Raw genomic sequence first — 27,512 nt, 5'->3', positions numbered from 1 at the left:
GATAAAGATTTAAATTAGAAGTTAAGAACAGATACCCTGAAGTTCAGCAGTGTTTGACGTAATGGTGAAATGCCATTTGTTGAGTCCTAGGAAACTGGTGACCAGCTACTGGTAATGAGATGGAGACAGGAAATCCACTCATCCGATGAAACAAGTAGCAACTACAATGGAGCTTCCAAGAATAGAAAGGTGACTGAGGATGTAGAGAACTGGAGTAACAGGAAGCATGGAGGAAAGCATAGGTAGGAAGAGCACCTCTTAGTGCTCCATCAGCTAGCACTTAACAGGGCTGCACAGCTGAATGGTCTAAGTGAATGGCAGTGCCACAGTGCCTTGTTTCTAAATTGATGACTGAATTGCCTGTTGGCAAAAACATTTATGGTTAGGCTTATAATGCAGAAAATTGCTGTGGCTGTATTAGTAAATCTTAAGACATAGTGTTCTAATTGCTATTTTATAATTTGTTTGGAAATATATTTAAAATTTTTTTTCTTTGACCAAGGTATTACTTGGGAGAGCATTTTTAATCTGCGAAAAACTAGGAAATTTTGGCTTACCTCATTTATTATTAACTTATATATACTGTGTTTTGAATGGATTGGGAGTGACTAGTTAGGAAGCTATTGCAATAGGTAAGATTTGGTAGTGACCTGAACCAGGGTGGTAGCAATAGTTGAATTCTGGATATGTTTTGAAGGTATACTGAAAAGGATTTGCTGATGGACTAAATGTGAATAGAAAAGCAGTTAAGAATGACTCCAAGGTTTTGTTCCTGAGGCATTGAAAAGAGGAAGTTGGCACGTGCAGAGAAAATAAGGCTGCCAGAGTTGTAGGGTGGAAAGTGGGTCAGTGGATTAGATTGAAATACATTAAGTTTGAAATGCTTGTGAGACATCCAGATAGAGATATAAAATAATTAGGTGAGTAAGCAATCAGTTCAGGGATAAGGTCAGGGAGATTATACGTTTGGGAATTATACTTAAAGCAATGAATTGGGATGAGTTTATCCAGAGAAAGTGTATAGCTATAGAAGACAAAATGTCCAAGACTTGAGCCTAAGACACTTCACAATCAAAACATAGAAAAGATGAGCAGAAGCTGCTAAAGAAAGCTAAGAAGAAGCTTTAGTGGGTTGGCTAAGAAAAACAGGGCAATGTAATATTCTGGAAGGTAAGTGAACAAGGTGTTTCCTGGTGTGGGATTGAGAAAGACCAGGTGACACCCAAGTTGTATTTGATTGTACTTGCTTGGGTTTATGCTCTCTTAATTATAGCTCCCCCAAATCCTCTCTCTCTTTCCCCTCCCCTTCTTTCTTTACTCTTTCCCTATTTCGCCTCCTCCTCCTTCTTTAGTTCAATTGTTTTCTTGTTTTATTTTATCCCATCATTCTTAGAAACCTCTTCAGATGGCTCAGACAGGGAGCCTTGTCCTAATTAAAAATAACATTTTTTCCTAAATAAAGTATGAGACTGGCTCAGATCAATTGTGTTTGGAACAAATAATATTACTCACATGATTTTCAGAACCTGCTATTTTCCCAAATGTTACCTTGTTTAACTACCTGTCATTAAGAGCTTTATTCTGTTTTATGAGTCTTCATTTGAATCTTCCGTTTACCTCAGGGAATTGTCTCCAGATGATCTTCATGTTCATCTCCCCCTAGAAATGATACAAAACTTGTTTGGATAAGACTCTTCCCAATCAAAGGCGTGGCTCATCATTTCTGTGAACATATAAAGCTTATCCTTACTTAAATGATTAATCAATGAAAATACTCTTCTTCTTTCACTTTACCAACTGCAAAACTTCAGGCATTAATTCCACCTGGATTATAGAACCACATTTTGAGAGTGCTTTAAGCAGATTTCTATTTTTTCCTATAGGAGACCTGCTTATCTGTGCAACAATCTATTCAAGGGCCACTGGGACACTATGCTGTTAATGTAACATCTGCAGCCAAGCTCTGCAGTCAAAGTCTATGCAACAGTCATGGAAGATGTGTTCGAAAAACACCTGAATCCTCCTCTTATCTGCATATGCCTGAAAGCAGCAGAAAGAAATATGTTCCACAAAAGAGCTTCAGATTTGTCATTTCTGAAAAGAGCAAACTGCAGACAATAATGGACATGAAGAATAGATTTGTGTGTCACTGCTATTATAGCTGGGGTGGAGAGTCTTGCCATCTTCCCTCCTCAGATTTCTTGAGTTGGAAGAACAAGGCTCCTGATGCTAACTTTAACTTCCCAGTTTTTCTTGGCATGAACTTATCTGTGATTCTGATGAAATTTCTTTCCTCCCTACTACAATGTCAAACTTTTTTCTTTCAATAGTAAAGAGTAGAAGATGTTGACTGACTTTCTTCAACTTCAGACCTCTTCTACAATATTTATTGGATTTAAAATTAAAAAATATATAAAAAGGAATCATTGACTGCATTTATTGATATAGAAAGGACTTCCTGAATGCTTTCTTGGTTCATGATAGTGACAGGGATAAGAAAATGACTATGCCTGTTCTTCAGGGAACTTAAATTATTGTGAGAAAATGAATAATAATAAGTAAACAATGAATACACTAACACACATAGTCCTGGTGGTAATAAGTGCTGTGGAGAAAGTAAAGGAAGGTCAAGGAATCAGGAAAATGAGAAAGCACTGGGAATTTATACAGGGTAGTCAAAAAAAGACTCTCTAAGATGATGCTCAGAAGGTTGGTGGAGCAGGTCAAGAGTATATCTGGGGAACGCTTTCTTAGAATAGTGAACAGCAAATCAAAAGAAAACAGCTGCTTGCACTCCAGCAATTAGGAATTCTTAAGTAATAGAAGTGACCCCAGGATACCAATTATAAGTGTGAGGGACTCTATGAGTGAATGCTATAGGATCTAACTTTATCTAAAGTGTCTTAGAAATTCATCAGGCAATCATCAATATCAGAAGATAAGGCCTATCAGACTCCCATATAGTGGAATTGATGTGGAAAATTCTTTTGTTTTATACTTGGTCTATTAAAGTCTATTGTTCATTACCAATTTATCAATTCTCAATGGATGGTAATTCAATTCACTTGAAAAATTTACCTGGTCTCTTGATTTGATCAAATTGTTATCTAAATAATTTTTTCTCACCGAGACTCCAAAGAGATTATAATAGTCCAAATGTTATTTCCCTCCTCAGGTTAGGAAAGATATTTTCCTGTCTGGCATTTCCCAAATATCACACTTGCAAAACTGACACAGAGTTTTGTCAGGCAAATCACATTTGAATTCCTATTTTATTAGTTCGTCCACTCATTAGTTATTCTTTCATTCATTGTTGGGAGAAGTAAAAGTTAAAAGAGGCAGTGAAATATACTAAGCCAAATTTGGAACTATTTGATAAGTTCCCATATCTTGTTGATATCCTATTGCAACAAGGCTGCAATTCTAAGAATTAGATTCCTATACTCAAGCATGACATATTTAAGTTGGTACTAAGCCATTATAAGTGAAAAAGAATTTGCTTTTCTATCCTTCCACTTACAATTCTTCGACAACTGTTAGATAAGGGTTTGGATAGTAAACGTATTCCAATGAAGCAGGATAAGGCAAATATTATTAAATATTATCACTATTTTGAAGATGAAACAAATACTATTTTCCACTCACATGGAACATGTGACATAGTCAATTCTGTCCAACCATCAGTGAATACATCAAAGGTAGAATACACATCAGTCCATTGTTTTATCTTACAGTGCAGCCACAATTATCAGGGTATTAGAAGGTTTGAGGTAGGGAATGAAAAGGGGAAATAATAAATTCATAAAAGAAAATAGGAAATATCCCAGTTCTACCACCTATATATAATCATTTAACTTTTTTCTAAGAAAATATTATTAGATTTTATTTTACTCAGATTAATAGGCAGCAAAAGAAAACTAAAATGGAAGGAACTGCCACATTTTTAATAATGGATTCTTCAAATTTTGTTGTGTATAAAACAATCTGCTCAAGTTAAAAATAGGTCAGGATAATGAAAAACATTCAGTTTTGTCATGATTTATTTTGACTTGCATAAGTTTAGTAAATGAAGCATCTTTTCCAAGATGTTAAGTAAAATCTGTTAGAAACCTGAAGAGGGCTTGTCTCAGTCCTGAATTACCTAAAGACAATTTGCCTGTATCCAGGGCAGCATTGTTTATTACCTTTTCATTAATTGTTAAAACATCATAGTACCTTTTGTTCAAACACAAAACTTTTTCATCAGAGACCCAGTTTTCCCAATTGTGAAAATGTAATTGGTCCACATGAGTCATTGCTTTAATCAAAAGGAATGTGTATCTTCATCTCACAAGCAGAATGTGATAATCATACACTTTGGTCCTTTTTACAATTTGTGTCATGTTGATTTTTATATTGAAGACATTCTTTACAAAGCTTTTTGGTGTTGTAATTTAAATTCTCATCCTTATCTGAGGGTAATTTTCTTTCAGTATTTTTCAGAGGATTTTTATTTCTTCAATTTTTCTGTTCATTTATGAAATTACTTGGTCCTTCTACATGAGTACTCTGTGTTCCTTTCCTCTCAACTATTCTGCCTTTGTCTGTTTTTTTATTATGAATTTGTTAATTTTATTTTTAGAATACTATATTTTGATACTCATTATTAATTATAAGGAACTCTTTTTCTAGGGACTACTGTAATTACTCTTTTCTCATAGTAACCTTGTTTTGGCTTGTAGATTCAACAGCTTATTAAATTTCTTTGAAAATACAAATTAGATTTTTTTTAAAAAATTGTTGCTATTATACATTTTAGCCTGTTTCATTTTCTTTGGAATAGCTGTTCTTTTGTTAATTTATTTTCTTTCACATTGTTGGTCAGTGTTAAATGTCTGGAAATCTTTCATCATCATTTTATTGAAAGACTAGAGAGACGGACAAAATCTACCATGGGGATTCCTCCCTTCCCACATGTGTTTGAGAATAGTTTCTTATCAGATTTCTTGTGTGGCATGGAGGATGCCCTCTGAGAAAGGGGTTTGGGCACATTGATGAGTAAGATCCCATCTGGGGCATGTGAGTGGAAAATAGGCAGGTTGCTAGGAACCCCCATAATTATCAAAGCAAAGAGAAAATTATCACGGGAGAGGAGTATAATTCCCTGATGAGTTGAACTGCCTTTTTCACTTTTATCTCATATGCTCAGCAGAGAGACTCAGCTCTATCCATTTTAGCTCTACTTTTGGATTTGGTCCAATATACAAACTGAACTCTGTATAGGAAGGGATATTTAAAATATCCTGAGGTCAAATGTCTTTGCTACTTGCCATTGTGTGTACTCCCGGGAAGTTGCATGCTCTGACTTGTTCTGCCATATTAGAAACAATATTTTAATTGATTGCTCCAATAAATTGTCTCTCCATCCACTTTCATTATCGGTATCTAAAGATTTCTCTTTTAATGGAACATCTCATACCTCTAAAATAACTTTCTACTATGGTCTTTTTCCCCCCTCAACTTAAAAAAATTTTTAGCTTTTCCAATTTCATCTGTTTTATTGTTTGAGTCACGTCACCCCCTTCTTGTTTTCAGCTTTTTATTGTATTTTGTCTAATGACATGTGCTGAAAACGACTCAGTAAACATGTGGTTGGCTCACCATCTTGAGCCATTAGTTCTAGTAAATTCACATTGTATTTTCTCAGGATGACAACGCCCCACTAAGTCAATATTCTGTTCCCATTAAGACTAGTACATTAGGATCTATTCTTAATACATATTGTAATACATAAAGCACTTGAATCCTTTTTTTCTCTTAAATCTGGAAATCTTAAATATATGGTTCTCTTTGCTTTCCTATCATCCAACTAAAATTTCAATCAGTGTTTAGTTTTTCTTCTTATGCCAGTGAATTTAAATTGGGTATTTTCAGAAAGCAATGGTCACTTATACCAAGACACTTCTAAGAGAGTCTGACTTCAGTTATAAAGAGATTTAATGCAGGCCTACAGTTTAACTTGGAGGACTGAGTCACCCCTGTAATGACATGTTTCTCTGAGCCGGCCAGGCATCCTTTGCCACTCAACCTCTGCTGTGCCCCAGGTGACTAGAGGAACAGCAGCAAACAAAAGCAAAGGTAAAAACATACTTTTTTTTTTTTTCTGTTCAAAAACCTTTAAAGATTGTTTTAGAAATATTTTGTCCTAAAGCAGTTAGAAAAAAAATTCATTTTTCTTGGGCTATTTCTATTTCTCTTTAAGTCTAACTTTATTTACTATGCAAATGTATCACCTTTCAAAATGAGAGTTTGATTTGATGAACCCAGAACCCTAAAACACACACACACACACACACACACACACAAATTTGTTTAAATTAAATTGTAGTTAATTTTAAAATCTATTATAAATTTATATTTATAATGTTCTCACTTTAATGATTATTCTAGGCTTGTTTTCTCTTCTACATGTGCAGTCTAACCTGAAATATAGATTTTTGTAGTATGTTGGGTTATCCTAGCCTAATACTTAACTGGTGATAGTGTCACAATATATTAAGCAAAGCAGGTTAATAAACTAACTGCAAATAAGTCACAGGGACACAGGGCTTTATGATACAGCCAAACTTTAATGTTTTTATTATGACTGTTATCTGTGAAGAATTTCTTAAGCTAACATTATAGACACAATTGTGTTCTATTAGACTAGAATGCATTTATCTGCTAAAGATTGTATGTTTTTGAACAATTTTTAATTAAGTACGGTTTTCACAATTCATTCCATAATTCTTATACTCATCATGAGTATAAGAGGACTCTTACTTAGAACAAATATTGTAGTTTTAAGGAAATATGCAATATCTAAAAGGGTTTAGAAAATAGATATATTTTGGTCAGAAAAATGTTTTAAATTTTCTTTCCAAATATTAATAAGGTGACTCAATATTTAGAGATGATAGTCAATATTCACTTTTCAGAAGAAAAATCACTTTGTAATTGGTAGGAGGATAAATACATATCATACATATAAATAGATAGGTTTTTCCTGAAAAGAAAAACTGAACAGTTTTTTTTTCTCATACTGAAACAGTATGAGAAAGATAAATCTTAAATTCATTTAATCCACTGGAGAGAGAAAAATCTTAATAAGAAACTAATGATGGGGGAAAAGCTGTTTATTTCAATGACTACATATATCAAAAATAACAATTTGAAAAAATATTAACGGAACAAGATAGTTTTAACAATAAAACTTAGTTTGTCTAACTCCTTCATTCCCACATGGATAGAAACTAGTCTGCAGACTTTCCTTTCCCCAGACACCTCACATTAAGACAAAATAAAGCAGAAACCTCCTAAGACAAAACCTTTGTGTCTCCATAGGCTTATATTGACTCGAATTACCTTATGATCATTTTATTCTTGATTTCTCCCTTACATAAAACCTATCTTTCTATATCTCTCCTGAGTTTTCTCTTTCCGAGTAGCCTGCAACTAACTCTCTTACATATATCAATCAGGTAGCAGAGTGACACTGGGTTGATCTCTTTGTCTCAAGGCTTTGGAATTCCTCCATTAGATGTGACAGGTGTTGGAGTCATAGTTACTTAAGAAAGTTGTTGATGAATATAGTGCTCCTAAAAATCTTAGCCACATGATTTATTTCAGTCTTACTTGTAAATTAGAATTCAGCTGGAGGATAGCAAGAGGATTTCTCATTGATATATATTCATATTATTTTTTAAATTTATTCTTTCTAGATATACATGGCAGTAGAATGTATTTTGACATATAAAACATACACTGAATAAGTATAACTTGTTCCAGTTAGAATCCCATTACTGTGGTTGTATATTATATGGAGTTACATTGGTCGTGTATTCATATAGAAGGATAGGAAAGATATTTCCTATTCATTCTAATGTCTTTTCTATTTACATCTCCCTTCCCTTCCCTTTATTCCCCTTTGTCTAGATCAATGAATTTCTAATCTTCCCCTCCCTTGTTGTGGGTTAGCATCTGCAACTCAGAGAGTACATTTTACCTTTGGTTTTTGGGACTGGCTTATTTCACTTAGCATGATAGTCTCCAGTTCCATCCATTTACATGCAAATGCCATAATTTCATTTTTCTTTGTGGCTGAGTAATATTCCATTGTGTACATATACCACATTTCCTTTATCTAGTCAACTGTTGTAGGGCACTTAGATCAGTTCCAAGGCTTGGCTATTGTGAGTTGAGCTGTTATAAATATTGAAGTGGCTTTGTCACCATAATATGCTAATTTTAAGTCCTTTGGGTATAAACTGAGGAGTGGGATAACTGGCCATATGGTGGTTCCATTCCAAGTTTTCTAAGGAATCTCCATACTGTTTTCCATAGTGGTCGCACCAATTTGCAGTCCCACCAGCAATGTATGTTAACCTTTTCCTTCACATATTTTTTACTTGTATTTTTGATAATTGCCATTATCAAACTGCCATTATCATCTGACTGGGGTGAGATGGAATCTCTGTAGTTTTGATTTGCATTTCTCTAATTGCTAAATATGTTGAATATTTTTTTCATATATTTTTTGACCATTCATATTTCTTTTTCTGTGAAGTGCCTGTTCAGTCCTTAGTCCAATTTATTTATTTATTTATTTGTTTGTTTGTTTGTTTGTTTCTGTGTTAAGTTTTTTTTTTTTGTTTTTTTTTTTTTAGTACATCTTGGACATTAATGCTCTATTTGAGATGCTGGTGGTAAAGATTTTCTCCCATTCGGTAGTCTTTCTGTTCACATTCTTGATTGTTTCCTTTGCCATGAAGAAGCTTTTTGGTTGATACTGTCCCATTTGTTGACTCTTGATTTTACTTCTTGAGCTTTAGGAGTCTTATTGAGGAAGTCGGTTCCTAAGCCGACATGGTAGAGATTTGGGCCTACTTTTTCTTCTAGTAGACACAGTTTCTCCAACTCAGATTCTTAATGGCAAGTAGTCATGAGAAAAGAGTTAAGAAGTTGAGATATGGAGAAAGTTAAGAAAACTTAAAAAATAAGTTATAAAAATTATGTGTAGGGATTCAGGGATCATTCTTTCTGTCGTTTTTTTTTTTTTTTAATCAATACCTAGCATTTTCTTAAACAATAAACTGAGTCTGTATTTTCTTAGGAAATCCTTTAACATATCCAGTAAATTTATATTTATACTTATATCATCATTTATGGTTACTCTGTTGAAGTCTTAGTCTCCTTAGTTTACCACATTACTTGAATTTTTCTACATTTAATTGAATTGCAGATGCTGTGAATTTCTTACAGGAATCACCTCTAGTTGTCTTTTTCAGAGAATAAAACCTCTTACTTAAGCACTAAGCACAGGTCTAATGTTCATCATAGATCCAAATGAATGAATCTCATGTTTCCTCTTACCTCATATATTTGAAAAACAATAACAAAAACGCATCCCATTCTTCAGCAAGCAGTATTTCTTTAACATGATTTATTGGGTGTTCATGAACTGGCTGTTATTCTAAGCTGAAACTGCTTCCTCCTTTGACATAGCCATCTCAAAGAGCAAACTTATTCCATCTGTAATCCAACCCAGAATTTGAGTTTTGAATATCTTTTGAATTTCTTAACTGTATTAAGAGGCTCTCTCAATATTATAATTAGAAACTAAAATCTATTTATAAGTGTTTTCAAATGTTTCATAGAGATTTTGTAATTAGACTGCATCAATTAGCAGTCATGGACAAATAAAAGTATTTAAAAAAAGATAGATATCATTTTTATGAAAAAAGTATTTTTGCTTTATATTTTTGGTTAGTACATGTTGCTATAACTAAAGCAGAAGTCCAACTCTATTTACTAATATCTAAGGGCAGACCTCAAATGCTGTGAGTGGGCAACCAAAGTAGAGACCAATTTCTCTAAAAATGCATACAAATCAATGGTTGGTTAACTACTATTTATGACATTTCAACAAAGTTTATTTTTTTAATAGAAACAAAGCAAAATTCACTTGATTATGATATAAACTACTTGTTCCCGAAACTTGGTGATAACCAGGCTGACCAGCACCTTCAATGGCAACATTAAGAACTTCACATTCCATACAGAGGGCACACCTGAAGTGAAAGCCCAGGGCCATAGGTAGAGCAATGAAGTATCTGTGTAGTAATTATACAAGATCTAACCTAAAAAGTGAATAAAAATACATTATTTCATCATCTCTTTTCTAATGTGCTGAAATCTTTTTCAGATTGCTGAATTTGAAAGGTTTCAGCAGCTTATAGACAAGTTTACTGAAGGCTGACAGGGATATCTCAAGAAGGAAACGTTAATTACAATGTCAAAGGGCATTGCAGAATCAGGCCTAAATTAAATACAAGAGGTCACAGAACGGTGGTAAAATGTCCTTAGAGCAATCTAATTCAGGGGATTGCCATCTATTCTGTGTGAGAATGTCAACCAAAGATTGCAGAGTTTCAGGAGCACAGAGGGAAGAGTGGTAGAAAGACCATCCCATATTCACAAGTTTAGAAGTTAATACTTAAGTTCCAGTTCATAAGTATCATTTTTAAAAGTTGAGATTTCATTTGATAAGCAGGGAATAGATGTCAGTATATGTTCGTATATATAAATGCTATCAATTTTTATAACTGTAACCCACCCTTCTCTGCAAAACCCAGTATTGGTAAATTAAAACAGTAGAAAAACTTGAATGGATAAGATAATGAAACTTTTTCTAGTGTGTTGATAGTGGCAACTGGATCCAGAATACAAAATTTTAATCTCTATTCTCTGCTGGATTTCTGTATACTGCAGAGATTTTTCTCATTTTGTGTGGTAAACACACCAGCATAGTTGGACAGAATTCAAAACCTGCCATCAGAGTTGAGACAGGATTTATAAGAGGAAAGTGTGAAAAAGAATAAAAATTTTAAAATAATGTCATGCACATTGAAAAATAAAGAATGAGGTCAGAAGTTAAACTTCATCAAAAAGTATAATTAGATGATATAATGGAATTGAGGTACTTTAGGAAATCTAAGAAAAATGATCTGAAATTGAAAAGATGGTATAGCTTCTCAAGACATTTAAAATTATTTTAAGTAAATCACAAAAAGTTTTATACAATCCAAGAAATGAGAAGAAAGTAGGAAATATTTTTTCCATATTTAGTTTATCCAAATACTTTTGTTTGTAAATCAGAGTTTTGCCATGTTTACAGCATATTTTTCTATTGCAATGAATAATATACTGGTGTTGTGTACCACATTTTCCCATGCCCATCATAAATATTCCTAGTGAATATCCACAAACCCATTAACTACTGCTAGCTTTCCTGTACCACAGATGTCATCAAAAGCCAGTGGTGTCCTTCTATCTGAACAAATTTTTAGAACTATTATGCTATCTTTTTCCATATTTTTACTGGTGCATTATACTTATACATAATAATGGGATTAATTGTTAAATACTCATGCATGTATAGGTTATAAAAACATAATTTGATCAACATTGTTTTCAGTATTTCCACTTTCCTTTCCCTCCACTCCCTTTCTCCCTCCACTTTCCTCTACTCTACAGGTCTCCTTTTTATTTTCATGAGATCCCTCCTCCATATTTTGTTCCCTCTTTTTCCTCTCTAACTTCCACATATGACCCTTGAGTTTGGCTTATTTCACTGAACATAATGCTCTCTACTTCCTTATAGTTTCCTGCAAATGACATAATTTCATTATTCTTTATGTCTGAATTAAAATTCATTGTGCAAGTATGCAACGTTTTTCTTATCCATTCCTATGTTGATGGACACCTAGGCTGGTTCCATAATTTGGCTATTGTGAGTTGTGTTGCTACATACATGGGTCTGCATGAATTAGTATAATATGCTGACTTTAACTCTTTAGGATAAATAGCTAGGAGTGGTTATAACTGGGTCATATGGTGGTTCCATTCCTAGTCTTTTGAGGAAACTTCATAATAATTTCCACGGTGGCTATATGAATTTATAGTCCCACCAACTGTGTAAACACGTTCTCCTTTTTCTGAATTCTTTCCAACATTTATTATTGCTTATATTCTTGATGGTTGCCATTCTAGCTGAATAAATGAAATCTCAATGCAGTTTTCATTTGAATTTTCCTAATTGCTAAAGATATTGAACATTTTTCCATATGTTTATTGGCATTTTGTATTTATTCTCTTGAGAAGTGTCTGTTTAGTTTATTTGATTGGATTATTTGTGGGTTTTTTTGTGGTAGGTTTTTTGTGTTTGTTTTAAATTCTAGATATTAATCCTCTGTCAGAAGAGTAGCTACAAAGATTTTCTTCCATTCTGTAGGTTTTTTTCTTTACATTTCCTTTGGGGTGCAGAAGCTTTTTAGTTAATGCCATCTGAATTATTAATCTTTGGTATTATTTTCTGAGCTTTAGGTATCCTATTGGGGAAGTTGTTGTCTGCACCTGTATGCTAGAGTGTTGACCCTACATTTTCTTCTAGCAGTTGCCAAGTTTCTGGCCTAACACTTAGGTCTTTGATCCATTTTGAGTTGATTTTTGTGCAGGTTGAGAGATAGGGATCTAGTTTCATTCTCGGCACATGGGTAACCAGTTTTCCCAGCACCATTTATTAAAAAAAGCTGTTTATTTTCCCATGTGTGTTTTTGGCACCTTTGTCAAGAATCAATTAGCTCTAAACATGTGGACTTATTTCTGTATCTTCTTTTGTATTGGTGTATGTGCCTGTTTTTACACCAGTACGTACCATGCAGGGATTTTTTGTTGTTGTTGTTTGGTATGGGGATTGAATCCAGGAGCACTGGACCACTGAGCCACATCTCTAGCCATATTTTGTATTTTATTTAGAGATACGGTCTCGATGAGTTGTTTAGGGCCTTGATAAGTTGCTGAGGCTGGCTTTGAACTCTCAATCCTTCTGCCTCAGCCTCCTGAGCTGCTGGGATTACAGATGTGCACACCCTGCCTGGCAACATGCAGTTTTTGTTTCTATAATTCTGTTATATAGTTAGAAATTGGATATTGTGGTGCCTCTGGCACTGTGGGGTTTTTTTTTTCTTTTCTTAGAATTGCTTTCGGTATTATGAATCTTTTATTATTTTGTATAAATTTTAAGACAGTTTTTATTTCTAGTTCTGTGAAAAATGTCATTGGTATTTTGATGGGGATTACATTGAATCTGTATGTTGTTTTTGGTAATATGGTAATTTGAACGATAATAATTCTGCCTTTCCAGGAACATGAGTGTTCTCTCTATCTTGTAGTATCTTCTTCAATTTCTTTCTTAAGTGTTCTACAATTTTCATTGTAGAGGTCTTTCACCTTGTTGGTTAGATATATTCCTAGCTTTTTCTTTTCTTTTTTTTAAACACTCACTTAAAATTTTTTTTTAGTTGTAGATGAACACAATATCTTTATTTTTATTTATTTATTATTTTTTATGTGGTGCTGAGGATTGAACCCAGGGCATCATGCATGGGAGGCAAGTACTCTACCACTGAGCTACAACCCCAGCCCTCTTTTCTTTTTTTTTTTTAAGCTATTGTGAATAGGATTTTTTCTTGTTTTTTTTTTTTCCAGAAAATTCATTATTTGTGTATATAAAAGTTATGGTATCATTATGCTATTTTTAACTGTACAAAATTGCTTCCTTTCCTGTTTTCTTAAAAATAAGCTTAAGTTTTAAAAATATACAAAAATGAATATTTCAATGACATTTGTATTAATAAATTAAATTTAATGTGAAAGGCCAAATCCAGAAGATTTTGCATTTTAAAGAAATAAAATCTGAAAGAGAGTATAATTGTCTTTGTATAAAATTATATACTTAGTCATTGTCAAAAAGTATTTCTTTTACTTTAGGACTTGAAATTTCTTGCAGCCAAGATCAACAGCTTTCTTAGAAAAGCACACATAGTCTTAGGACCACATTTTGAATAAAATGTTCCCTCTGTCAACCTGTTTTTAACTAAGATCCTTAAAATAACATTAAGTTGATTTGAATCTTCAGCTTTCTAATTAAAGCTTTTGAACTCAAAAACAATCTAGTGGTCTGTGAAATGTTACTCAAGTACATTCTTTGATAATGACATGAAATAGAGGTATAATAAAATTCAGTGCCTAATGGGAATTATGGGCCTTAAAGAGATACCATCACAAAGTAGATCATATCAGAAACTGATAGGTACTGAGTTTTTTAGAGGAAAAAAATATGGAAAAACTTAATTAAGATATCTCTACCATTGACATATTTAGTTTCTTCTGGAATATTTAGAGTCGGCTGGTAGAATACTGACATTGTAAAAGAGAAAGAAAATCCATCAGAGGAAAAAAATGGATATCTATTTTGGCTGTTGTTTTAATTAGAAAATAGGTTAACAATTAGTTCGGCAGGATTGAGGATACTGCTTTTACCTCAGTGACTCTGGTCTGCCTTCCATTCTGATAAATATTTATGAGCATATTTTGTATTATTGACAATAAAATATCATTTGGGTCAGTACTTTCTCGGAAGGGTTGGAAATAAAAGATTGCATTTATTGAATTCCTTAGGGACCATGACTTTCAGTATACCTCTTTAAACCCTTATGGATTTAGGTGCCTTCAACTTGACATCTTACAGTTTTTAAAAACAGAATCCCAATGTCATGAAAAAGAAATGGAGGAATAGAAAATTTGGAAAATCAATTCTTTCTGATAATATGTTGGCATTAGGGATGTGGGGCTGTGTGCTTTTCAAAGCTTTTCCAGAGTTTTGCTTTAAAGATTGATGCCTATGCTTCAAGAATGCAAAACATTACACAGTGTGCATGAAAAGAGAGTTTTAGGGTTGTGGTCAAAACTGAAACAAAATTAGCAGGAGATGTACTGATTTATGATATAATTTTTCTGTGTAGTGATTTTTAAAAACATATGAAGATGCTCTAAATAACTCATTTGAGCTGTTCTTGTTCTTGTTCTGTCGTATCTATTCCTTAACAGTCTTCCTGTGGCCTCTCTCTTGTGCCTTTTCCTTTCAGCCTGGCCTAACACAGCCACCCCAGGAATCCAGTTAAGCCTGAGAGAGATCATCTCACTCCTTCAAAGTCCTCCAAAATTTTCCCATCTCACTTAAAGCCAGAGTTCCTCCAGGTCCCAACAGGATTTTTTTTTTTTTTCTTACCTCTCTGGCTTCCTTTAGTAACCAATCTCTTTTAAGCTCCCTAAACCATGATAGGCATGTTCCTTCCTCAGGGCCTCATGTTTCCTCAGATATCCTCCAGGCTCACACCTCTTAAATCTTTGTTTTCCTCATCCCATATACTGTATATTTTATTTATTTATCTTGTTTATTATCCCTCTTCCCCACAAAAATTTAAGCTCTGTGAGGCTCTTGTCTGTTTTGTTCACTATTGTGTTTCCAGTGCTTAGAATGTGAGCCTGGTCCACTAAACCAGGCTCATTTTAGCTCATTAAAAATTTTCTCACTAGTTGCAGTAGCGCATGCCTGTAATTCCAGCTATGCAGGAGGCTGAGGCAGGAAGACCGCAAGTTCGAGGACAGCCTTGGCAATTTAGCAAGACTCTGTCTCAAAATAAAAATTTTTTAAATGGATTGTGGATTTAGCTCAGTGATATATTGTTTGCTTAGCATGTCTAAGGCCCTGAATTTAATCCCCAGTACTGGAAAAAAAAATCCGAACTCATGTATGAATGAATAGGAAGAGCCTCTGCCTCCACTCAGGTGTCAGTGCCCCAGAGAGCAGCAGGAGTACTCCTGCACTAAATGAGTGGGCTCATCGCTTGTTGCATCAAGGGAGAATGCACTGGTACCTCTAGGAACCTTGGGATTTGCAGTGAGAGGGTGTTGGAAAGAACCTATTGTAGGATATAGATTTTGATTGGGTGATAAGAGGGAGGGTGTGAGGAGAACAGAATGCTGTCAGAAGGCAGAAGCATTTGGATGTTTGAGTAAAGAACATCAGTCATTCATTTGTCATTCATTCTGGGCTTAGAATTAAAAGGTGGCCTTTTTTGTTGTTTTATTTTATTGTGGTGTGACAATGAATCTGCCTCAGTTTGTCTTCTGTGAGGTTGTCTATGTCTGATAGGGAGCCACTAAGCAAGTGTAGGAAAGGGGGGAGAGAAGAAATAGGAATAAGTAGGAGAGAAAGGCTTCTTTGCAGACTCTTAAATTTGGACATGGAAGGCTTGTCTCCCCGCAGGGGTCCCCTTGCCCACCCTCTTCACTTTCCTTCACTGTCAGTAATGAGGTGAGGTCCCATCTTCCTGTTCCCGTGTCCCATTTCCCCCTCAGTGGGGCAAGATCTGAGTTGGGAAGCAGAGGATGGTGCGCCAACAGCTATGTGTCCCCCTCTCGGCTGGCTCTTCTCTCAGGGGAGGGTCTGGAGCAAGCTCCTTCCCTTCCCTTCATCCTGTGGCTTTCATCTAGGTTGGTTTCACTGGCAATCATTTATCCAGGGGACTTCAAAGGGTCCTCACAGAAGATTCCCTATGGAAGGAAGGGAACTGGTTCTTCATGTATGTTCCCTAACAAACCTTCCTCCTAAGAAGAGAAACATGAGTGATAAAATTTAGGGGACAGTGAGGATTAGACGTCCCACTCATCCCTGACCTCAGTGTCTTGCCAGCCCCTGCTCAGTTCTACCAATTAGAGATTTGCTTAAAGGAGCAAACCTTCCTGGGATGATTTGAGGAGGTTGTGAGAAAGCAAAGGCAGTGTGGGCAATGAGGCCGGCTACACCATGCTATACCAACTGGACTGTGATGGCATGGGTGGGGTGTGGGGAAGGGTCTTGAGGAATTCTGAAGCAAAGGGTGTGGTGTGGGGAGGTTCCCTGGTAAAGGAAGGGGGGGTAGAGAAGCAGAGAGTTTGACTGCTGGTGGAGACAGGGGGCTGAAGCAAGTGTCTAGGAGGTACCCATAGGAGGGACCATGTCCCAGCAAGCTATGCTTTGTTGGGATGGTAACAGGGTGCGCCAGAAATCTGAGACATCACAATCAGAAGAGCTTACTTATTTAAATTTGCCTGTATTCATTTTATCAGGAGCTATTGTTCATGTAATTTGCACCCCTGTTGAAAAGGATTAAGAAGAAGAAGAATATTCCAGGATATACAAAGAGACTCTTGTAATTTTGTAATAAAAGTTTATAGATGTTCTGTGGCAAAGATGAGGGGCAAAAAAGAGTCAGTGGCAAGCTTTGTTTTGGCTAACTATGAAAGCAGAAGGCAGTAAAAAAAACAAAAGCAGTTTGGGAAGAATAGATATTTGTTGTACACATATATAGTCTTCTTAAACAGACCCAAATATGAAGTTTAAAGAAAAGTAGCTCTCTCATTAATGAACCTATTTGCAGATCCATTTTTTTTACCCTAAAGTAGAATTAAAAAAAAAAAAATCAAAGAGAGTAGATAGCTTTGAATGCCACAGTGATTTTTAGAGTCATAAAATTAGATTCTTTTAAAAACAAGTTTCCTTCTGGGCTGGGGATGTGGCTCAAGCAGTAACGCGCTCTCCTGGCATGTGCGGGGCGGTGGGTTCGATCCTCAGCACCACATAAAAATAAAATAAAGATATTGTGCCCACCGAAAGCTGAAAAATAAATATTAAAAAATTCTCTCTTCTCTCTCTCTTTAAAAAAAACAGGCTTCCTTCAAACCATAATTTGGACCTTCAAAATAGTATATTTCACATTAGTAAATTAGGTAATCTTATTGATCTTTGCATTATAGAGGAATATAGACATCTATTCAATGAATAAACATTTCTATTTCCAAAGTCCTTAAAAATGGTATTTTGTATATGTCAGTTCACTCATAACTTCTTAAATGTCTTATAATAGTTTCATAAATTACAATTTTGGTTCACCTCATCAGTGTCCTAGGCCTGAGAAATACTGTGAAGTTTGGCTGCTGACCCCTTGTGGTTAGAAATGATAATTACATACAACACAGGCACAGGTCTTTTGTTGGAGGAAACAGTCAGAAACCAAAGCTTCCAGGGTTCAAGCAGAGTTCCTGGTTATAAGCAATCAAAACAGCCCAGCTGCTTTAACAGTAAATTGCTGTCCCGTGAGGACAATGATGTCACTTAACAGTAACCATGGACATCAGGTTCTGAGTGTCCCCCAGGCTAGCTGATTCTGGACACCGGAATTTCTTTCACCACTAGCAGCAACACCTCTTTGAATCCCAACATTCCAATCTAAAATCTAGAATAGGATACATCTAATTGGCCAGGCTGATGTCCATCTCATCCCTTCAGCTGAAAGGAAGGCTAGCAAAACATTTGGACATCTTGACTTACTTAGTGAAATCTGGCCTCTGCCACCCACTGACACAGGCTCAATGCAGAATTCACTACAGAGGAAGAGACGCCATGTCCTTAGCATTTAGTCAAAGTACACATGTCTACTATCAACCCTGATATCTCTGTGCTAGGCATAACCACAATGCATTTTCATCCTTTTTTTTGTAGAAGAATGCAAAGTTTTTGTTGTTCAACACTTTGATGAGTTCTTTAAAAAATAATCCTTATGTAGTTGTTTTATAAACAGACAACTAAGAAGGAAACTTGAGAAGACAGTTGCTCTTCTTCCCCTCTCTTACCATCCAAGGTGCTGCCTCTCATGTCCATTTACATTGAGTTTAACGTCTCTGGAGCATTTCTTGTCTTTCTTTCTATCTGCTCCCTATCCCCAGGGTGAAGTACTTGCTCTAACAAATTAACATTAACATGTTCTACTTGTTCGATTATTACAATTTTTCATTGCCTTATCTTTCATGTGATGTGATTATTAGTCAAGGATTTTCATCTTTCCAGGCTTCAATTCCTCATTTGTAACATGCAAATGCAATTATAAACCTTACATAGTTGTTACAAGACTTAATGAGATACTATTTGTGAAGTACTTAAGCCCAGTGCCTGAGATTCTGTGGGCTTTCCAAAATGATGTAAAATATTATTTTGCATTTTTTTGGGGGGTCATGACTTCCTGGAAGGCAAGAGATACATCTCATCCATTTTTTTTTTCAATTTCAGTGTCTGCTGCTTCATGAATGTTTGTTAAATTGCATTGTTTGTTGCTGAACAGAAGCCTGGTCACTATATTAGCTTCTATATTTGAATTTATTTGTGGTTATCTTCAAGACTTTTATTCTGGGGAATGATATTGGCCAAATTATTTTATTATATTGTATACATGTATGAATATGTAACAAAGAATCCCGCCATTATGTATAATGTATTAATAAAAATATATAAAAGGCCTTAAATAAAAGTGTATTTTAAAAAATATAAAAATATAATAATAATGTGAGTTCATTATTTGAGTCTTTTTATCAAAATAATCACTACAGAAAATTAAATCTCTCCACAGGCCTTCTGGAGTACATTAAAGCAGAAGATAGCGTAAGTTTTTATCTTAACATGAAACTATTATTTGAAGGACAATTAAGGCTTTGTGTTGTTCAGTCAATACATCTGACAACATGGGTACTCATATTTTTTATTCTGAAGTCTATCTCTTCTCTAAAACCCGCCCGACTCCCAATTTATCAAAGGAAACCTTTTATAGCTGCTTGGAATGCTCCAACAGATCAGTGTTTGATAAAGTATAATTTAAGACTGAATTTGAAAATGTTTCAGGTGATCGGAAGCCCACTGGCCAAGGCCAGGGGTCAAAATGTCACCATATTTTATGTCAACAGATTGGGATATTATCCATGGTATACATCACAGGGAGTCCCCATTAACGGGGGTCTCCCTCAGAACATAAGCTTGCAAGTGCATCTGGAAAAAGCTGACCAAGACATTAATTATTACATCCCCGCTGAAGACTTCAGTGGACTTGCTGTTATAGACTGGGAATATTGGCGACCCCAGTGGGACCGAAACTGGAACACAAAAGATGTCTACAGACAGAAGTCAAGAAAGCTTGTTTCTGATACACAAGGGAATGTATCAGCTACTGATATTGAATATTTAGCCAAAGTGACCTTTGAAGAGAGTGCAAAAGCTTTCATGAAGGAAACCATCAAATTGGGAATTAAGAGTCGACCCAAGGGCCTTTGGGGTTATTATTTATATCCAGATTGCCACAATTATAATGTTTATGCCCCAAATTACACCGGGTCATGCCCAGAAGAGGAAGTCCTGAGGAACAATGAACTCTCCTGGCTTTGGAATAGCAGTGCTGCTTTATATCCTTCTATTGGTGTCAGGAAATCCTTTGGAGACAGTGGAAATATTTTGCGCTTCTCACAATTTCGAGTGCATGAATCCATGAGGGTCTCCACCATGACATCCCATGATTATGCTCTACCTGTATTTGTCTACACAAGACTGGGGTACAGAGATGAACCTTTGTTTTTTCTTTCTAAGGTAAGAAATTCCTTGCCCAATGGTAGGGAATTTTCTCCTCATCTCTAAAAGAAACATTTCTTTGATAATTATGAGAACACCTCACTAATGGGCTGTAAGAGCATCATTCTTCCTGGTCTATTGACTCACTTGGACTTTTCATTTATGCAAGCAGAATTTTGATGATCTTATCTATTATTATTATTTTAGTGTATTTAGTATGGCAGGAAGCAGCTATGCTTCCTGAGAGCTGGCTTTGATTGTACTCCCTTGTGACTAGCCCTTATGGAAAATTGCTGAGATGGTTGGTGGAGAATAGTTTTGAAAATTGGAGAGGGTGTTTTAAAGTGGAGGAGTTTGCTCATGCATGTACAAGTGGAATGAAAGACATTCCTGCTTCTGTCCTCATCATTGCAAATATCAAGAGAAGAAAAAAAGCATTTTCTTTTAAAGGCATAATACCAGCTTTAATAAAAGGTATAAGGGAGGGACAACAACGTCAATGTATTTAATGCTTCTAAACTGTACATTTTAAGTGACTAATAGTAAATGTCAGGTTATGAATTTCTATCACAATTTAATTGCTTCTTTAATAAAAAGGTATGAAGGAATTGCAGATCTGCTGAATGTAGGGGAGTCTACAGATTTAGCCATCTGGGTTACTGTTGCCTTTAAAACCACAACTAATAGAAAGTTGGTAGAGTGTGTGGGTTTCTAAATTCAATATTTAAATCACTAGTTGATAGTTTTGTAACCTCGGTTAAAACTTAACAGATAGAAGTTTTATTCTGTTTTCCATACATACCACGAGGGTAATGTTTAAAATAGGTAGATTTTTGCCCAGACTTTCTCTCCCCTTACAACTCCAGTTATTTAAACAGAAACATCTAGGAAAAATAGTGGAAGTTCTGATCTTTGGATTTGAATAATTATGTGCAAACATTCCACATTGAAAAAACTTGGGACTTGTTCAGGACTGTCAATTTGTGATGCAATGATGTTTTGATATATCTTACCAGAGGTACTTCTTTTTTTCTCCAGTATTAAAAATTCCAGCTTACTGGCCTGTGTTAAAATATAAACATCTCCTCGGTGTTAGGCATCCTAAGGAAGAGGCTCAGGAAACACCCTGTGTGGGCTTGACCCTGACCTGTGGTTATCTGTGGAGCATATATGAGTAAACTATATTCATCAGAAGGAGAAATGGTGCATATGTGTGAAATATGAAAAAAATGCTATGCCTCTGGCACTACTCATGAAATGAGGAAAGAAAATGTTTCCATTGTGAACTAATATTCATGCTACCCAGAAAAATCATCCACACATAATTGAATAAGGAATAATAAGAGGCCAGGGTGGTGGTGCACACCTGTAGTCCCAGAAGCTCAGGAAGCTGAGGCAGGAGGATTGAGAGTTCAAAGCCAGCCTCAGCAACTTATTGAGGGCCTAAGCAACTCAGTGAGACCCTGTCTCTAAATAAAATATAAAAAAGGGCTGGGGATGTGGCTCAGTGGTAAAGCTGTAAATCACCCCTGGGTTCAATCCCTGGTATCAAAAAATTTTTTTAAAAAATAAAAAGAATGATAAGAGTTCAGTACTGTTTGAAGGTTTAAAAAAGTTATCTCAGTTTTTAGAAAGTAATCTTGACTCTAGCATTGAAATCTCAATAGAACCTTCTGTGAAGCTTTTCAATGTTTAGTTCCAGCAAGTTCCTTTCTTTAGTGATAATAAATTTACTTTTGCAAGAAACAATAAACATTAAAGTACAAAGTGTTCCTTTCAAAAACATAGTTTAGACTACTTGTACATTCTGCACATTCTGCCAGCCTTAGGTAAACTTCTTTCTTTAGTAGCAATAACTTCAGAAATGCTGCTGCTTTCTTTCACAGGAAAGAAGAAATAGCAATTTGGGTCTCATCTCATTCTGCACTCTCTTCTGTTCTGAAAGGCAGGCTATTTTCCAAGTGTTTTAAACCATAAGCATACCCACCTTTGTACTCTAGCCACCATAAATATCTGCCCACAAAATTTTAAAAATCTGAAATTCATTTGTATCAAACCCCAAATGACCATTAAGTGCTCCCATTTCTGACTTTCCTATAGATGTCAGCTTTTTAGAACACACACACACACACACACACACACACACACACACACACACACATACAGGTAAGGTTAGAAACAGGATTTACCAGTAAGTAGCAAATCTCTTCATCTTTCTGAACCTCAGTGCCTCAGTGTCTTAGTGTCAAAAACAGGACAGTATCTCCCACCCTATTTGCCTAGCATAAGTCCAGTGGAAATCAAATGCAAAAGAGTATATGGAAAATTGAAGCACTACAGAAATACATATCACTTTTTAACAGGCATCAAAGCCTTAAACTTAACCAAGGGATATCTGAGGGAACAGCTTGAGAGAATAACAGTATCACCTTGTTTCCCGCAGAAGTTTACCTGCTCTACCTAATAATAAATGCAACCTTTATATTAACTGATGATGCAGTTTACAAAAATAGTGACAGGAATTTCTTTGGCTATAGGTTTAAAGATGATTATCCCTGAAATTAATTAGTGTTTCTTTGTTAATGGGAACTCATTAGTAAGGCTCCAGCTCCCCACAGTGGGCACTTACTTACATGCATTCGGGTAAGCTTCAGAGACTGAAACCCTCTGGAGTCCTCTGGGTGTTCCTACCTTACATTTCTGAAGCTTTGATTTGAGCCCAAGAATCAAGGGGAGGGGCAAGGCAGCCCTGTGCCACACTGGGACCCAGGAGGTTCATTTTGACTACCTGGGTTTTGTTCTTTTACTTCTCCTTTCATGTGACAACATAGTGTAGCTCATGCACTTAGGTGGTCCCTCCAAAGGCATTTTTTTTCCTGTGACTTTCCTAGCAGGGTAGTGCTCCTGCTTTACTGACTTCAAAGCACAGCTGCTCTGTGATTTATTTAGCATCCTGCTCTCTGCCAGTGACAGTGCAGTAATTTGGTGAGAAATTCTCAGTAATATCTGCTGTCTTCTGCTTATCTTGGTCAATGTGTGCTTGAACACGTTGCCATTTGTAATCAGTCTCAATAAACTGTTTCTGATAATGACCCTCCCGAAGGACACATTGAGAAGAAACCAACATCAACTCAGATGGCATGGCTGTCACCACACACAGCCATCATTTCCATATGGATCAATAACCTATAAATACAAAATGTTTGACGACAGTGCTTTTACGTGAAGGAAGGCTGTGGAAACATCTGCCCCTCTGATCACACCATGTGATTATCACCCTGCATGCTCAGGGATGTTTCTGTGTGAGTAGAGTAAGAAGTTCTGCTAACTCGTGTCTGCTAGAATCAAGCAGATGACACGGGACCTGCACAGTCTGTGGTCGGGGTGCTGCATGGCTGGCTTCCCTCTGCTCCTCTTCACCGGATCACTGACAGTTTTCAAAATCCTTGCTTTTGCATGACCTCACCTGAGCGTTCCTACTCCTCTTCCCTTTCCTTCCATGCTGGCTCTCACCTGTTCAGAGGACACGGTAGTCTGAGGAATAGAAATGGATGTGAACCTAAAAGGAAAATTAGTTTAAAGCAAAATTTCTTCCCTTTTGAAAATGATCAAAACACTTTCCAGAAAAACAAAGTTAAAAGACCAACGATGGAAAACTTTCCATCTGACGGGTAGGCTGTGAAATGTCAGGGAGAATCATCTCTCAAGTATTGGTATCATAATAGACTGGTCAAAGCAAAATAAAATTTAAAGTTTTTGTTTTTGTTTTCCACCAAATGACCATTTTCTATCATTTAATCAGTGGAAATTCATCTTCGGAGTAAAAGATCAAAGTTTGGTATTCTAAAGAATAGGAGAATGTATTATAATTTAATAAAGTAAGAAAACTACTACATATATTCAATTCTTATTATCCCACCTCCTCAAATACTCTAGATCCACTTAAACAATAATCTTTCAAGATGACAAAAATCAACATTTCTCTAAAATTTTGTTTTTATCTCTCTTAAATATACTTGGAAAAATCCTGGTGACTTTGCCATTGCTACATGAGTCATAAATCAAGCCCAATAAGTCAAATACTTTGAAATTAAACATAGATAATTTCAGGGCCCAGATGCAAAGGATGGACAAAATCAAAATCCAGGATCCTTAACACTGTTCCTTTCTCTGTTTTTAGAATTGAGATTGAAACCCATCTGAGTCACTGTGGAGGTAAATTTCCACAGGGGCAAAATGGAGAACAGAACTTGCTAAGAGAATTATATTCAAAGAAGGAAAACTTTGGACTCTGTATCATATACATATAGCTAGTTTGTGGGTATATGTCCCTAATCAACTTCAAATAAACAATTCTTGATGACTATTTACAGTCTAAATGTCCACAAAATAATATCCTGCTACAAAAATGTTTTAAAAAATGTTTATATGCTGTTTCATATGGTTATAGAGTATGATTTTGAGCATGTGTGATTATAGCTAATAACACTATGTTTATTCCTTTTGGTGATTTTGAATGTGGTTCATTCCACATTTGTGTTACTCAACAAATGTGAAGAATACTTTCTACAGAGTTTATGGGTTCAGTCCCAGCTCTGTTATATTGAACACAGCTTCTAATCCTCATCCCTGGTGGGTTGCTTTACATTCAAATTAATAATGAACTCTACTCTCTTCAATCTAGCAAGATCTAATTAGTACCATAGGAGAAAGTGCTGCCTTGGGAGCTGCAGGCATTGTGATTTGGGGAGACATGAATTTAACCTCATCTGAGGTAAGTAAGTACCTTGAGGGTATATATTAAGAATTTGTTCTGTTTTCCTATAGAGCTTGTTCTGACCAAAGCTCTTATGATCCCCAGGATAAACCTGTTTTAGAATAAAAGTCCAAATTAGTATCTGGTACATAATTAGGGCTCAGTAAATATTATTAGCTTTTGTAAAGATAGTAATCATGACACTGACATTTGTTGAATATTTGCTATATTCTAAGGGTATAACTAAGGGATTTGTGTTTTGTTTGGTTTGGGGTTTGTCCACTTACTGGTCACCTGAGGTACTGCATATCATCTTCCTTTATAGATGAGAAGGTGAGAGAAAACTGAACTAGTTAACAGCTAGTTAGACTAATTAGTGGTGGGGCTGACATTAACTGCAGTTGGTTTGATGCTGGAAGCTTTGCTTTTAGCCACATGAAACACTATCCTATTTTGGGATGTTGAAACAGATGATAACTTTTAAATCTCCACATTGAAGTTATTTTTTCTCTATAGTGAAATCAGCTGAAAATTAATAGTACTTAAAATAAGATATAAATGTCTTCTCAAATTTCTCCCAGGTGAGATACTATTTACTCCAAGAAATCTTTCTAGGTTTCCCTAATCCCCATTAATTGTGATCTCTTCTGTATTTCCAGATGTCGTTTGTTTATATCTCTATAGAATAATACATGTTGCCTAGAATTATAATACTAATTGATTTTTTTTGCAATTTCATGATGATCTGATATCATTCTTAGAATTTTACTGGCTAAATTTGTTGCTAGTGAGACATGGTACATGAAACTGTTTATAACTGTGTCCCTCCATGAGAATTAGATACAAACTGAATGCTCAGTTCCTGACTTTTCTGGCTTGATACTTCCACTCCAGCCCCCATGTGGCTTCTGAGAAGGGCTTCATCAGGAAATTGTGTGCACCACTCAGGTGGCCTCTGTTTAGAACACATAATAGGAACCACAGGCACACGAATTACCTAGGCAGTCTCACAGGCTCTCCTGTGTTTGAATTGTGCATAGAAGCATAGAACCTAGAACAATCAATGTCAAAGCTTAATTAACAGGAAAATCCAGAATGTTCTACAATAATTCAGCGGAGCTCTAGTGATGGAGTTTAGAATCTCAATCACATAGAAAGGAACCACATACCTGAAGACAGCAGCTGGGTATGATTTCTAATTTGGGTTTGTTCCTTTTCTTTTGGCAGCCATTAACTTGGGAGCTAGAAGGAGAGAAAAAAGGTGTTAATTGGAGGAAGGCAAGATCCCCTTGTACTCTGGGGTCCATTTTCAAGTTCAGTTGCTTTGCTCAACTAGAGTATATTCTTCATCTTCTGTCCCTTAGACCTATCCCCTTTCTGATCTGAGCCCCCAGTGCCCAGGAGCCTAGGAGTCCACCAGCTGGAACCATGCCACCAGGTCAAGTCCACAGAGGTGCCTTGTGGGTCTCGAAGCTCTAATCCTATCAGTACTGGGAGACACACTAAAATCCATTTGTTTCTACATTCCCAGGGCAACTGTACAAAGGTGAAGCAGTTTGTGAGTTCTGATTTAGGGAGCTACATAGTCAACGTGACCAGAGCGGCCGAAGTGTGCAGCCTTCACCTCTGCAGGAGTAACGGGAGGTGTATAAGGAAGACATGGAAAGCTCCCGATTACCTCCACTTGAACCCTGCAAGTTACCACATAGAGGCCTCTGAGGATGGGGAATTTATTGTGAAGGGAAAAGCATCTGATACGGACCTGACAGTGCTGGCAGAGAAATTTTCCTGTCATTGTTATCAGGGATACAAAGGGGCTGATTGCAGAGAAATGAAGGAGGCTGATGGCTGCTCTGGGGTTTCCCCTTTTCCTGGCTGGCTAATAACACTATGTTTACTCCTTTTAGCAGGTTATCAAAGCATTCAGCTGTGAAGTAATTGAGCTTAAGGGGAATTGTGTGGCCTCTAGAGTAAACCCTTAGGGAAGAAATGAAACCGATGACAATTTTTTCTTTCATAATTTCCTTTAAGAGCTATTTTAAGCAGACATTATGTATGTCCCTTAAGAAAAATAGAAACATATTATTTTATTTGTGCCTGATTTAGTTGGAAACCAGATACAAGAGTACAAATCGGTGCCCTCCTCTCCTTAATACTTAAATCGTATTTATATTAAAGCTAATATATTCTAGACTTTTCATGAATGTATGTACATGAAAGCATGCATATAAATATTAAATTATTGATTTCAAAGACTATTTTTCTAGCTAGCAATTTATTTAAGGATAGATCACTAAGTAATCATCTGATTCAACTCAGGGGTCACCACCTCAAGGCATGACCTAGTCAACTGATCCATCAAAGAAGATCAAATGCAGAATTTCCATTCCAGCCTCCAGTCCACCC

At 35.9% G+C, this 27,512-nt stretch overlaps 1 protein-coding gene across 1 annotated transcript in view; it reads left to right on the top strand.

The window, feature by feature from the left end:
* HYAL4 (hyaluronidase 4) overlaps positions 1–27,039 on the top strand; it is a gene marked incomplete at both ends in the record, with an annotated part of 33,279 nt that extends 6,240 nt beyond the window's left edge. The window contains 5 exon segments of the mRNA XM_081283301.1: positions 1,884–2,282; positions 2,284–2,329; positions 19,365–20,368; positions 25,035–25,124; positions 26,638–27,039. Of these exon segments, the coding sequence (XP_081139427.1) occupies positions 1,884–2,282; positions 2,284–2,329; positions 19,365–20,368; positions 25,035–25,124; positions 26,638–27,039 (1,941 nt within the window).
* Positions 27,040–27,512: the final 473 nt, after the last annotated feature.

Source organism: Spermophilus citellus, assembly GCF_964194105.1.
Source record: "Spermophilus citellus genome assembly, chromosome: 3".
NCBI classification, from domain to species: Eukaryota; Metazoa; Chordata; class Mammalia; order Rodentia; family Sciuridae; genus Spermophilus; species Spermophilus citellus.
The sequence above is the reverse complement of the archived record's forward strand: the minus strand, read 5'-3'. Positions and strand labels throughout refer to the sequence as shown.